This window comes from Mycothermus thermophilus (assembly GCF_041956435.1).
Source record: "Mycothermus thermophilus strain CBS 625.91 unplaced genomic scaffold VTJ04scaffold_6, whole genome shotgun sequence".
In the NCBI taxonomy this organism is placed as follows: Eukaryota; Fungi; Ascomycota; class Sordariomycetes; order Sordariales; family Chaetomiaceae; genus Mycothermus; species Mycothermus thermophilus.
The window spans coordinates 2,743,621-2,755,895 of NW_027191432.1; the positions used below are offsets into that span (position 1 = coordinate 2,743,621).

Here is a 12,275-nt window from a genome sequence, read left to right on the forward strand (position 1 = left end):
CCTCTGTGCCTTGGGTAGCGCATTGGTATTGAATCGGACAAGATGACCTAACCCCTCTCTGGCTTTCGAGTTGTTCAGGATGGTCACAAACGCGGAGGACACAGAAAACCAGGGTTCAGTTGCATCTCAGTATGGTTCATTTCACCTTGGAAAAGGTCCCGGCTTGATGGCCTCATTCCACAAGCAGGAACCCGTCCTCCTCTCACACGTTCAAACAGGGTGGGAGATAAGCCTCGCTTCACCTCGGTCGCACAATTCAGGTACCTCTAACCTACCTATTGGAACAGATACGGGTGCATGCTGTGCTGTGCACGACGCTAGATCAAGAAAAATATCGCATTAAATACCGGTAATACCACAACCCCGGTCGGGTATCTATCTGCTATCTGCTTGGAACTCAACGCACGCGCGCGCCCGCCCTGCCAGGACGTTTAAAGATTTGCCATGACAGCAAAAGCACCCATGGCGAAGGCCGGCAAGAGCACGGCAGCAGCACGGGGGGCGGCATCCTCGGACTCCTTGGGGCTGTCGGCGGACGAGGTGCCAGTGGCCGAGGAAATGTCGGCTTCGGTGTTCAGGCCGGGACCTGGCAGGAGAATCTTAGCATCCATGACGCTGGGAAATATGACCAGCAATGGGGAAAGGCGACTTACGGTTGATCTCGTCATCAGCCAGAGGCTGGACGGCCAGGTTGGTAATCACGGTGCCATCGGGGTTCTTGACGGTGTACTTAACCTTCCAGTCCTTGATTTCAACGAGCTTGCCAGACGGCCTGGGCTTGACGCCGTCCTTGATGATCTCCGGAGCGCCGGGCGGAAGCACGGGCAGAGTGAAATTGGTGTTGAAACCCTCGGTCGTGATGAGCTTCTCGCTGCAGACGGGAGGCTTGGCGTCAGACTTAGGGGCGGACTGGCCCTGGATCTCATCAAAGTTGAGCTTGGAGTACTGCTCGCGAAGGGCGAGGTAGTCGCCCAGGAGCTGGGCGTTGCCGTTTGCATCAATCTTGACCAGGCCGTAGTTGTTGTCCTCTTGGGTGTACTCATAAACAACGCCTCCCGAGAAGACATCCCACATGTCCGGGCTGTAAATGGAGCCGACTTCGGTGAAGATGCGCGGGTAGGGGACGTTGCAGCCGTACTCAGAGAAGAAGACGGGGACGGCAGTGCCGGTAAAACCAGAGACGAGTTCGTCGTAGGAGGCCTCCTTGAAGGAACTATCGCCGCACCAGCTGTAGCTGTTGAGGGCAAAGATGTCGCCACGGCTCATGTCGTCCTTCTCGCCCTCGATCGAGCACTGGAAGTAATTGTACGTGTCGAAGAGGATCTCGCGCACGTCAGCGGCCGAGTACCCGACGGGGATGGGACGCGAAGAGTGGTTCTTGATGTAGTTTTTGATGTCGCGGGTGACGGCGCGCATGTAGGGAGGCACAGTGGCGCCGGTCTTGTTGTTGTTGAGGACCTCATTGCCCGAGAAGAAGGCGAGGGTGTTAGGGTAGTTCTTGAACGCCTCGACGACAGCGAAGGTGCGGTTTAAGTAGGCGGCATAGTACGACTCCCAGGGATTGTGACTGGTCAGGGCCTCGCCCACCAGGGGCGAGTTGACATCGATGATCATGTACATGCCGGCGGCGTTGAAGATGCTGGCGCACTCATCGTGGTTGAGATCGGGGTTCAAATTGTACACACGAATGGTGTTGATGCCCAAGATCTGCATGAGAGCGGCATCACGGAGGCAAACATCGGGGTCCGACAGGGGGTCCTTCTTCAATTCCTTGTTGTAACCGGCCGAGCCACCAGGCTGGTAGGCGACACCGACGACCTGGAAGCGGTTGCCAGTCTTTGGATTGACGAAGTATGGGCCACGGACCTCGAGGGTCGGCACGGCCGCGACGACGGCTGCGCCAAGGGCAGCAAGGGCGGTTTGGAGCTGAGAGTGTGTGAGCGACGCTTCATTGATCTATCCACGGCGGGATGGGACGCACGAGCATGGTTTGGGAGAACGAGCCTCAAGCCTGAGTGAGATAGGGATACACCGTAGATATACACCCAAGATTATAGTTTTTGGTAGACACTGCACGTCGACAGGAGCGTTGAATCGACGGGAGATGCGTCGGCTGGACGGCAACGAGTGCCAAGTGAAGTTTGAAAAAGCGAACGAGCCAAAGGAGCGACGGGAAGGGTCTAAAACGAGTATGAATTAAGACCGTTGGGACGAAACGTCCCTTCTAAACAAAAAGCCAAAAAAATGACGCTGAGTGAGTTGGAGGCTGAAGGAACGACAGAATACGGGATGAAGGCGGTTTTGAATTAGAAAACACGGGTTTTTTGAGGAACAGCTCAGGGATCAGGGACTAGGACGTCCGAACCCGGTTAGCTGCGACACGAGAACGCCATTCCCCGGACCCACACACGACTCCCTGGCCAATCTCGTGCTGGTGACTGACCCAAGTCCCCTGTTGCAGAAATGAGGATTTCCTGTTTTGGCTGCCACTAAACCGGTTCCTGGCATCAAAACGGCGCCAAAAGCTTGTGTTGACCATGCAGACCATGCGTCATTGAATGACGCCGAGATGCTGTCTGGAGCGTTGGAGGGTTGTCCAACGACAGTTTTATGACTGCTGTGCGCCGCATGATGCTGAAACCAGCGCATGACACAAAATTGGACAGCAACAAAAGACTCGGGGATAACTACGTAAGTATGTCCATACGATCCAACACAAGGCTCTGTACGAAATGATGAGGATGATGTCAGCTCCGAGACAGCACACTCTGACGGTGGTTGACCACCTGAGATGAGCCTCGGATGTTATGATGATGGGACGGAATGATGGCTTATTCGCGACATGCTTCTGATCGTGTTTCCAACTTTTGCTGACAGACAGCAACTACATACCTTACACAGGAGAGAACTTCAACATACCATGCCTGTTGTTGAAACATGCAGTGAGGATGGTTGTTTTGGATTTGAGATGGGCTTGTTGAGGATTGTTCACCTGATTGCTTCACACCGCCGTGTTTCTGGGCCACGCACGAGGCGGGCGTCATGTGTAATGTAACATAGCGTAACTTTACGGACCCACAACCGCCCGGCGCCGCGAGGTCGGACGGCTGCCCGCCCCTGCCGCGCTGCCTCGAGCCCGCGAGGCTGTCAGCCTTGGATGACAAAGCACGTGGACGTCTTACAAACCAGTTCCTGCTCGAACCTTCCTCGACCATCGGGGCGAGGCATCTTATCCCATTCTCCGTCTTCAACTCTTCAACCTCACACCTTTATTTCCTCTCCATCGATCTAAGCTCTGGTACTTTACCCGGCACCTACCTAAAGTTAAGCGCTTAAACCTGTGTGTCCTCCCACATCAACAACCCACGTATCAACTCCAGCAGCGACATTCTGTGTGGTTCATCAATAAGCTGCATCTTCACTCTGCCTCTTTATCCCAGCATCGCCACGTCAGACAGCGCCATGGATATTGCAGAAGTGGCCACAGCAGCGCCAACTCCGGCCTTGCAGTCCGAGGAGGTCTCTCCTCTCGAGGACCAAGAACAACCCACCATTGAAATCACCATCAAGTTCCCCCCCGAACAGCACAATCACACGTGGACTTTCTCGCCCGAAGACACCTTCGAGGACCTCATCTTTGCCCTCTCAATTCAGTTCCCTGGATATGACTGGTCCAAGGCCAAAGCCCTTCCCGAAAAGCGGCCCAAGGCAAGCAGCCGTGCCGCCTCGGGAGCCCCCCTCAAGCCTATCTACACGCCTGCCGCCGACGCCAACTTCCCCCTTTCCGCCCTGCACCAGACCACTATCCGCTTCATGGCCCCCGCAACTCAAGCCCTCAACATCCTCCAAGCCCAGCGCGAGGCTGCAATGCTCTGGCGCTCCCGTCGGCAGCGTGCCCTCGCTCACCAACGCCGCCATGCCGTCCAACCCAAGCACGTACCTACCTCCTCCCTCCGAGGAGGCTTCTCTTCTTCATCTGATGAAGAGTACACCTTCCAGTCCATACGCCCCCTTCCCCATCTCCCCAATGCAGACCATGCCCGCTCCATCCTCCAGCGCCTGGCCTCCGACCCGGGAATCCGCACCGTCATGCGCCAGCACCGATTCCGCGTCGGCTTGCTCACCGAGATGGACCCGGCCGCCAACACCTCCGCCTCGCGCGACGGGAGCAGCGTCACCCGCATCTTGGGTTTGAACAGGAACAAGGGACAAGTCATTGAGCTCCGCTTGCGCACTGACGCCTACGACGGGTGGAGGGACTACAAGGGCGTGCGGCGGACGCTGTGTCACGAGTTGACGCACAACGTGTATTCGGAGCACGATAGCAAGTTTTGGGCGCTCTGTAAGGAGTTGGAGAGAGAGGTGGAGAAGGCGGACTATTGGGGGAATGCGGGTAGGACGGTTGGAGGTGAGGAATACTACCAGCCACCTCCGCGTGGAGACGAGGAGAGAAACGATGAGGAGGACGGAGAGGTGCAGGATCACGGAGGCTGGATTGGTGGTACATTTGTGCTAGGCGGGAATCCCGAGAGTAATAATGAGAGCAGTAGTAACGAGGCACGTGGTGGTGGTGGGGAGGGCGTGGTGTTGAGCGAACGGGAACGGCGGGCTCTAGCAGCTGAGAGAAGGCTAAGGGCGGCCACGAAACAAGCGGAAAGACAGGGCAGTGGTGGTGACGGTGATGGGGCGAGCAATTCCCAAGATCAGGGGAAGTAGGTTCATGGGGGTTGATTTGAGGGCCGCCTGATGCCCCTTTCTTAAAGGGGACAAATAAGAGTTATGGTACGGTGTACAGGAGGTTATAGGGACACGGGAAATTCCTCGATACATCTTGTTAGCAAGCGAACCTAGCGTTGGTTGATGAAGCAATATAGATACCACCTTTCTCAGCCGGCTTCCTCGCAGAGCAAAATCGCAGCACTGACAACTTAGATTTGATGTTTTGACGTAGAGCTCAGGGCAACCAAGCCACGTTCACAAGCACACCACTGTATTACTAGTAAGCAAAGTCTTGTTCTAAAGGTATCACGCTTCCACAGAGTCCTCTAAGCCCGGAGGAGGCCATGTGCCCAGGCAACCAATGAACAAAAACAAGGCCGTCAAAGCGGCAAGAAACCCAAAACTGGCCGTACTGGGCCATCCGCCCCTGACACACCCGTTTTATCCCGCCCGCTTCCAATGTCACCCCAGCACCAAGGATCTTGGACACAATCCATTCCATCTGTGTCTCACCTATCCATCCAAGCCAACGCCTAATATTCCTCGATCCGACCAAAGCCAAAGACAAGTCCCCTGTATGTACCGCCGAATCTCCTTTGCTCCAACTGGTTCTGGTGCCATTCCGCACCTGGCCTTTTATCGGCATCCTTTCCTTGCTCGGTCCTTTCACTTCTGAGCTGGCTTGTGATAGTGGCCAGGAAGAACACCAAGCGAGGATAAATGGTTAAGTGTTGACGAGGTTGTAGTCGTGTGAACAACAGATAAGAGATAAAATAACAAAGCAAGGAAAGGCCAAGGGAGCGACCAAGAGAGTAAAAGAAAGGAACCCCAGCGCCGAGAAATGCAGACCGCAAACCATGTGGCCTATAGTACAGAGTATGCAAAGAATGTAAAAACCGTGTGTAGTACAAGAAGCCGAAATGTCGAAACAAGGAAAATAAACAAAACAGCGATGTAATGGGTATCATAGGTTCCTTTCCCCCTCCCCAACCAAACGATATGGTGGTCGTCGCTACGCGTCAAGGTAGGACTCAGGTTCTTCACAAACGGTGCTCTCCTCCACATCGGCATCGGCATCGGCATCCAAAGAAACTGACCCCGATCTCGATACCGAGACCGAAATCGAAGGCGTGGCGGACTCCAACCCGCTGCCTGCTCCATCGCTTGAGGATGCTTCGCGGTCTCCGTCCCCCACATCAACGTCGACCGCAGTACTGACGGTACTGATGGGCCTCTGCCGACGGCCTGCCCGATTCCTCAGGTTGAACCCGTCCTCTTCGCTCACGCTCATCCGCATGCGGAGTTTTTCATCCAACAAGCTGACGAGACGTTCGCTGTACTGGTCGAGAAGGTCACTGAGGAGGGCCTCGGTCAGCTGCGGGTGGCGCTGGTTTTGCTGGGCCTGGGTCTGGGACCGCTCTTGCTCCTGCTCCTGCTCCTGCTGCGCGCCCTTCTTCTCCTGATCGCATTGATCGGACGGGTTCCGCGACCGGTCCCTTCTCCCCGACTTCCCACTCGAACCACCAGCAGACCCGCCCCCAATCCGACTCCTAATCGCCTTCTCTCCCAACAATGCCGCCGTCAATCTAAGCTCGGCGTCCAACTGGGCATGCACATCTGCATGAATGGGATCGGACGAGGCTGCAAGTTTCCTGCGAAACGCGCGCAGCTGGCGGCAGGTTTGTTCGGTTGCCATACTGAGACTACCGAACGGATACCCGCTACCTCCACCGACCCCGGTGCTGCCCACCCCGCTGCTGCGGTGATGGCCTGAGCCGGATTTCCGGGTTTTAACGGTGTTCGACGGGGTTTCGCCCAACGCAGGGATAGAGGAGCGACGGTGAAGTTTTGAGCGGGTGCGGGGACTGCTCGGCGGTGGGCTGTCGTCCGAGGAACCGCGGCGGGATGGCGTGTCCTCGATAGCGGTGGCGCTGGTCGGGGAGGTTTGGGAGGGATCTTGCTGATGTGGAGGTTGCTGGTGTTGTTTGTCGGCGGCAGTCGGGGTGCGAACGGAGGAGGAAACGTTGAGGTGGAATTTGGAAGGGCGGCGGCTGGCGGTGCGAGGGGGGGAGCGGCGTCCTGGGGTCTGGTTTGCGCCGCCCGCCGAGGAGGAACCTGGGCGTTGGAACTCAGCAAGTTCGGCTTTGGAAAGGACACGTCGAAGCGGTGGGCGTGTCGCAGCTGGTTGGGATGTCTTTTCAGGGGAAGGTTCCCGCACTCTGGGCAAGGATCCGGAATCCTGAACTTCCATCGTCCAGATCATAATGGTGCCATCCTCGCCAACGCTGACGATCCTCCTGCCACAGGTCTCGTCGTCGATCAGCACAACACCGTTAATTGCCTCCGTATGTCCCCACTCGCGGTCGATAAAGCAGCCGACTTGGGCATCGTAGATGCGGACCGATTTGTCCGTGTTGGAAAGGCCCAAAAGGAAAGACACGTCGCCGGAACCCGGCTGGCCGTAGGTCAGAGACTCGAGCACAACCGAGTCTTGCCCAATTTCATCGCTGCACTTGAATGAGCTGACAAGTCGCCCACTCGACAGTTCGAACTGGCAGACAGAGCGGTCAAGCAGGGCAACGAATGCCACCTTCTCGTCTGGGGTGACCACCATGGAGGACGGAGAGGCGCGAAGCGAGATAACCCTCGAGGGAAGCGCTGCGATGATGTCTGGCTCGCCCTCCTTGCTTACCACGTCGTGAACTTGCAGCGTGCGGTCAAGTGAGCACGTCATGATCTTATCTTGGGCGGGAATGAGCACCTGCACCACCTTGGCAGTGAACTCAAGCGTCTGGACATGCTCAAACATGCCGGTTGACGTGCGATGGAAGAGTTGGACGGTGCGGTCTTTGCCGCATGACGCTACAAGAAACCTCGTCTTGCCCTCGTGAACGCTGATGTCTTCGACATTGGAAGAATGAGCTTTCGGCGAGAGAAGGGATTCTCCCGTGGACGCCTCAACAAAACGGAGGACGCCCAGTTTATCTCCTGCGAAAAAGAGACTACCGTCATTAGTGGCTTTCACCACGACAACTTGGTTGACGGTCGCGGACTCGGAGGGCGGGTCGATTTGCTCGACGGGTATGTCCAAGGACGAGTGGACCATGCCGTTCAGGTCCCAGGTGGTTATCCTCCCGGTTCCGGACCAAGTGAAAAACCTGGCACCCGGGCCTCGAAACGCTGGCAACGGCTGTATTCCAAGAACCGGGTCACCAAGACCCGGAAGGGTCATGTGTGCTTCATCTTCTTCGGGACTCCCGGGCAAATACTCTGGGCTCCAGATATCAATGGATCGTTTGGCATCGATGGTAACGAGATTGCTGTCTAAAAAGCCCATGCTGACCAGCCCCACGGCCATCCGAGACGTACGAATCGGCGGTTCCGAGGCACAGGCCAGAATGCTGGTGAGGCTGATGACGGAAATCTGACCATCCCGGCCTCCAAGGTAGACATTCTCACCGCGCCTGGCGATGCAGGTGATGGCAAAATCAACCTCAAAAGCCTTGACGAGTCTCATTTGCCTGTTGGTATCGTCCAGCAGACACACGCAGCCCGACTCGGAGCAAATAATTGCCTTCTCGTCGGATACGGACAGGGCGCAGGAAAAGGTGGTCTCGAGAAGGGGCCCAAGCAAGATGTTCCTCCCTGGTAAGGGCTTCTGTGTTTGCGATGTCGGTGGCGGCGGATCGCCCGAGAACTTGGATTTAGTCGACGAAGGGTCCTGGCCTTCATCAACACGCCACAACTTGACGTGGCGGACACCCAAAGTCAACAGGCTGTTGCCCATCCAGACCATCCCCTTCACGGTCGAGGTGCAACGGTTCTGCTGGAACAGTTTCGCGGCTCCGGTCCGGGGTTCGATCTTCCACAGGTAGAGGAAGCCATCGTTGGTGGCACCCAAGGACGCGAGATACTTGGTATCGGGCGACCAAGCCACGGCCTTGACGCCAAAGGTATGCTCACTGATGGAAACCAAAGGTACATCAGACGAGACATCTTGGAGGTTAAAAATGAGGACGCGAGGGGCGTAGCCCGTCTCGCCAACAGCTAGGTACCGTCCATCGGCACTGAGGGCCAAGCAGGTCGCGGCTTTGATACGCTCGCGACTGGTCCAGGTCTTGCCGGAAGGAGAGTCAGCCCAATCCGCAGATGGGTAGAGAGAATCCCTCGGTGAAGCGGCGGCCCTGGTTCTGGTTTCGGTAGGTTTCGGGGTCGCGAGGGGTGTGGAAGAGGGGTTTGTGGTGGGGGAAGAGGCCAGGAGAGGGACAGCATTTGGCCTGGCGCGGAAGAAGCGCTGTGTATAGTGCTCTCCAGCAACATCGACGACTACGACAGCGCCACCAGCAATGTAGGCAAAGGACGAGGCGACAGTATCAAAGCCGGTAGGGGAGTTGCAGGTCGTCCCTACGACGCGTTGAAGAGAGAGGCACGGGTCGCGGGACCGAGCCTGGGTCCGGCTTGGGCGAGAAGGGATGAAGGGAGAGTTTGACGGTGTAAGTTTAGGTCGGTTCGAGGGAGTCGATGCCATCGCTCTTCGCCATGGACGTCGTTACAAGGAGTGTATGCGAGTTCGGCGACGGAGGAGGCAGAAGGACAGATTCGGGTGCTTGCGCAGTGGCGTAGGGGCATCGGCGGGAAACGTCGCAGTGTAACGATTGAGACGAAAGAGCGCAACGAAAAGAAGTCGGAGGGTGGGCACGTCGACCAGATAGATTTCGCCCGCTCTCCGAAAGAAGGAACGAGGGCAGACGATGTAGTAAGGCCCAATGGAAACGCTACAAAGGAGGTCAGAGAGATATTGGGGTTGAGGGTTTCTGGAGTTTGTTGCTTTTTGCTTGTGTTTGGAGAGATGCGCCGGGCACAAAAGACGCGGAGGTGAAATCAGCTTACAGTGACATGAACGCGGGAGAGATGCGCTGGCGGCGATAAGATCAATTGGGCCAACGCAGAGAGATAGGAAATAGTGGAAGGAATGAAGGTCAGGAAGCGTAGGACATGGGCATCGCGCAGCCCAGAATCCGAGTGTCTCTACCTGAAGTCAGGCACAATCTGTGCCTGAAGAAAAAAACAATGGGCCCTGTGTGGTTGTTTGGCGGTTGATGAATTCCCCATCTCATTCTCCGCTGGATGGGCAAAAGGAGCGGCGGGCAGCAAGCAGGGGTGAGCTTTGGGTGCTGGGACCAGAGCATTGCGCTAACCCGGTTTTGGCCACTTCGACAGCCCACCATGCCGGGGATGGCCAATCAAACGCCAGGCCACAGTTCAGCCGGCGATCCTGTTCCCGTGGGAGGAAGTGTGATGAATGTTGTGGCGGTTGCCGTGGATCGGTGGAGTTGTGAGCTCATCGCGATGACAGCACGAGTGAAACTCTGGAAATGGACATGCACTGCGTACCTGAGTACCACAACATCCTAAGATACTTACACCGTACTCCGTAGTGTACCTGGTTCAACGTATCTTTACAGCGTTTTGTTCGCGGTATAGTCTTGGCCCTTGTCGGCTGCGCGGCGGCCACGGGATAACTAACCTTGTCGGAGGTGAGCCGCAGCGTTGCATTGAGCGGCGAGCGAACATCGTCCGAGATGGTTGTCTTCATGACGAGTGCCAACCAGATAGAACTATCCCCAGGGCAATGCCGCTCGTTTCGGAGTAGGTACCGATATGTAAACCTGCTGCTATTAAGTACATGGATCATTGAGGAAGAAATCCAATGGAGAGCTCGATAATATGGGAGTGATACAGAGCATATGGAAGACAGCAGGCTGTATCCACGGCCATGGATGTACGCCTAGGAACCGACGAAGCATCATTTGATATTTCAAGAATCCATACACCCAAGTCGACATGCCGTCTGACACTGGCAAACTGAGATCCCTGAGACTCACCCCGTAATCATTGCCCTCGCCAACCTCCTCTGCGCTTCCGCCCTCTCCTCCTTGTCTTTTTGGTTGGGACCCCTCGGTTCATTCCAAATCGGATCCCGCACGATACCCTCGGCGCGCCACTTACGGGGCGGCTTCTTCCCCAGCGCGGCCCAGTGCTCCCAGACCTTCTTGCCGCGGTTGAACCAGCGACGTTGTCGGTCCTCCTCCTCTTCCGGGGTCGGAACCCATTTGGACTTGAGGATACGCCGGATCGCCTCCGGCGACACCTCAAACTTTTGCGCCAGCACCTCCGTCGTGTACTCCTCCGGGAATTGCTTGTGCAGCATCCGAATTCCGATCAGGGCGTCGGGTGACAGTCGTTTCCGGGGGTTCCACCCTTCAGGGAACTTCTTTTTGAGGGCTTCTTTTTGGATCATCCAAGGTTCTTTCTGTTTCTTTGGCTTGGGCCGCTCGAAGTCGTAGCTGTCGTCCTCCTCCTCCTCTTCAAAGGTTTCTGACCAAGTCTCCTTTGCTTTATTCTTCTCGTTCTTCTTTAGCCGTCGGACTGGTGGTTTGGAGCCTTCGCTGGCTTGGTTGTTGACGTCCTCGGTTTTCCTTTCCGTGACCCCCTCGGTGATCTCGGTGGTGGCGGCAGGAGGAGTCTCATCTTCTGCGACATTCCGAGGACATGATGTGTGTAATGCCCGTGACGAAGACAGACAGAGTGGTGTTGTCCTGGACCCAGCGATGCGACGAGCTTGTGCAACAAGGGTAGGAGATGTTTGCGTGATTCTTGTTCTGGCGGGGAGAGGGACTTGAATTTGGGTAATGGATCGAACAAAGATCCGCAGTGCCGCTGTCCGACAAGTGCAAGCCATGGTGAGGATGGTGGAATTGATCGGTGGATGGGTTTGTTGGAGATGCTGAAGACGTCAAGATTGCCATGAAAGAAGAAATTTTGGGGCTCTACGAAGTGCTCCGGGCCGTTTCTACGCGGGGCCTGACCCACCTGAGGGACCCACCCCGCAGCGGGCTGCAATTCTTACCAATACGGTAACGTACCGACCTTCATTTCCCTCCAGCCACGGGCACTTGGCCACAACAACTTATGACCTACCTGGGGGAACAGCATCCATGATTTAAGTGCGCCATGTTAAGTCTTACTGTTGTGGTTGTCCGTGGAATTGAATGCTTGTCAGCAATAGTCGGCGCTTGAGGCCTGTGACGAGAGCCTATAACCAAAGAGCTTCTGAGCAAGTCTTATGCGTATGATGGAAGACAACTCAGAAACAACTCGGGATGAGATGAGATATCAAGATCCCAACTAGCCTATACCACCAGTATTTCATACTCTTCTGCAGTTCTTGTTCCTCCTGAAGCATTCGAGGACTCGAAGGGCCGTATCTCACTCGTATTGACGAACACCCAAATAGACTTCCGAAGATCCCTGCCTCGGTGTCCAGCTTATGTATGTCCTCGATAACCCATCCCATCCAATCTCAGGACTAGCCGTCACCTGCTCTACGCTCAAGTCACCACCACCCATTCCAGACCCATCTCTTGTGCAGAAGAAGATCAGCCCATTGCCGCCAAATCACTCTACGGATCTGCGTCTCCCGGGTGGCTTTGTCAATGCCACCCCTCATGTGATCGAGACAGTTCGCAAATCTGTGAATTTGTGGGCTGCGCTGA

General features: G+C 55.9%; 7 protein-coding genes across 7 annotated transcripts; 2 read left to right on the forward strand and 5 right to left on the reverse strand.

The window, feature by feature from the left end:
• Positions 1–431: 431 nt before the first annotated feature.
• VTJ04DRAFT_9398 (uncharacterized protein) lies at positions 432–1,987 on the reverse strand (the record flags this gene model as incomplete). The annotated part of the gene is made up of 3 exons (XM_069367940.1): positions 432–586; positions 654–1,926; positions 1,982–1,987. 3 exons carry the CDS (start codon positions 1,985–1,987, stop codon positions 432–434), a joined length of 1,434 nt encoding a protein of 477 aa, XP_069216219.1.
• A 64-nt stretch (positions 1,988–2,051) lies between these two features.
• VTJ04DRAFT_9399 (uncharacterized protein) lies at positions 2,052–2,548 on the reverse strand (the record flags this gene model as incomplete). The annotated part of the gene is made up of 2 exons (XM_069367941.1): positions 2,052–2,180; positions 2,444–2,548. 2 exons carry the CDS (start codon positions 2,546–2,548, stop codon positions 2,052–2,054), a joined length of 234 nt encoding a protein of 77 aa, XP_069216220.1.
• Positions 2,549–3,462: 914 nt separating this feature from the next.
• VTJ04DRAFT_9400 (uncharacterized protein) lies at positions 3,463–4,716 on the forward strand (the record flags this gene model as incomplete). The annotated part of the gene is made up of 1 exon (XM_069367944.1): positions 3,463–4,716. One exon carries the CDS (start codon positions 3,463–3,465, stop codon positions 4,714–4,716), a length of 1,254 nt encoding a protein of 417 aa, XP_069216221.1.
• A 364-nt stretch (positions 4,717–5,080) lies between these two features.
• Positions 5,081–5,395, forward strand: VTJ04DRAFT_9401 (uncharacterized protein; the record flags this gene model as incomplete). Its single annotated transcript, XM_069367945.1, has 1 exon — positions 5,081–5,395. The coding sequence occupies one exon, from the start codon at positions 5,081–5,083 to the stop codon at positions 5,393–5,395; it is 315 nt and encodes a 104-aa protein (XP_069216222.1).
• Positions 5,396–5,731: 336 nt separating this feature from the next.
• Positions 5,732–9,247, reverse strand: VTJ04DRAFT_9402 (uncharacterized protein; the record flags this gene model as incomplete). The annotated part of the gene is made up of 1 exon (XM_069367946.1): positions 5,732–9,247. One exon carries the CDS (start codon positions 9,245–9,247, stop codon positions 5,732–5,734), a length of 3,516 nt encoding a protein of 1,171 aa, XP_069216223.1.
• Positions 9,248–9,268: 21 nt separating this feature from the next.
• On the reverse strand, positions 9,269–9,617 carry VTJ04DRAFT_9403 (uncharacterized protein; the record flags this gene model as incomplete). The annotated part of the gene is made up of 2 exons (XM_069367947.1): positions 9,269–9,494; positions 9,610–9,617. 2 exons carry the CDS (start codon positions 9,615–9,617, stop codon positions 9,269–9,271), a joined length of 234 nt encoding a protein of 77 aa, XP_069216224.1.
• Positions 9,618–10,600: 983 nt separating this feature from the next.
• VTJ04DRAFT_9404 (uncharacterized protein) lies at positions 10,601–11,719 on the reverse strand (the record flags this gene model as incomplete). Its single annotated transcript, XM_069367948.1, has 2 exons — positions 10,601–11,253; positions 11,701–11,719. 2 exons carry the CDS (start codon positions 11,717–11,719, stop codon positions 10,601–10,603), a joined length of 672 nt encoding a protein of 223 aa, XP_069216225.1.
• Positions 11,720–12,275: the final 556 nt, after the last annotated feature.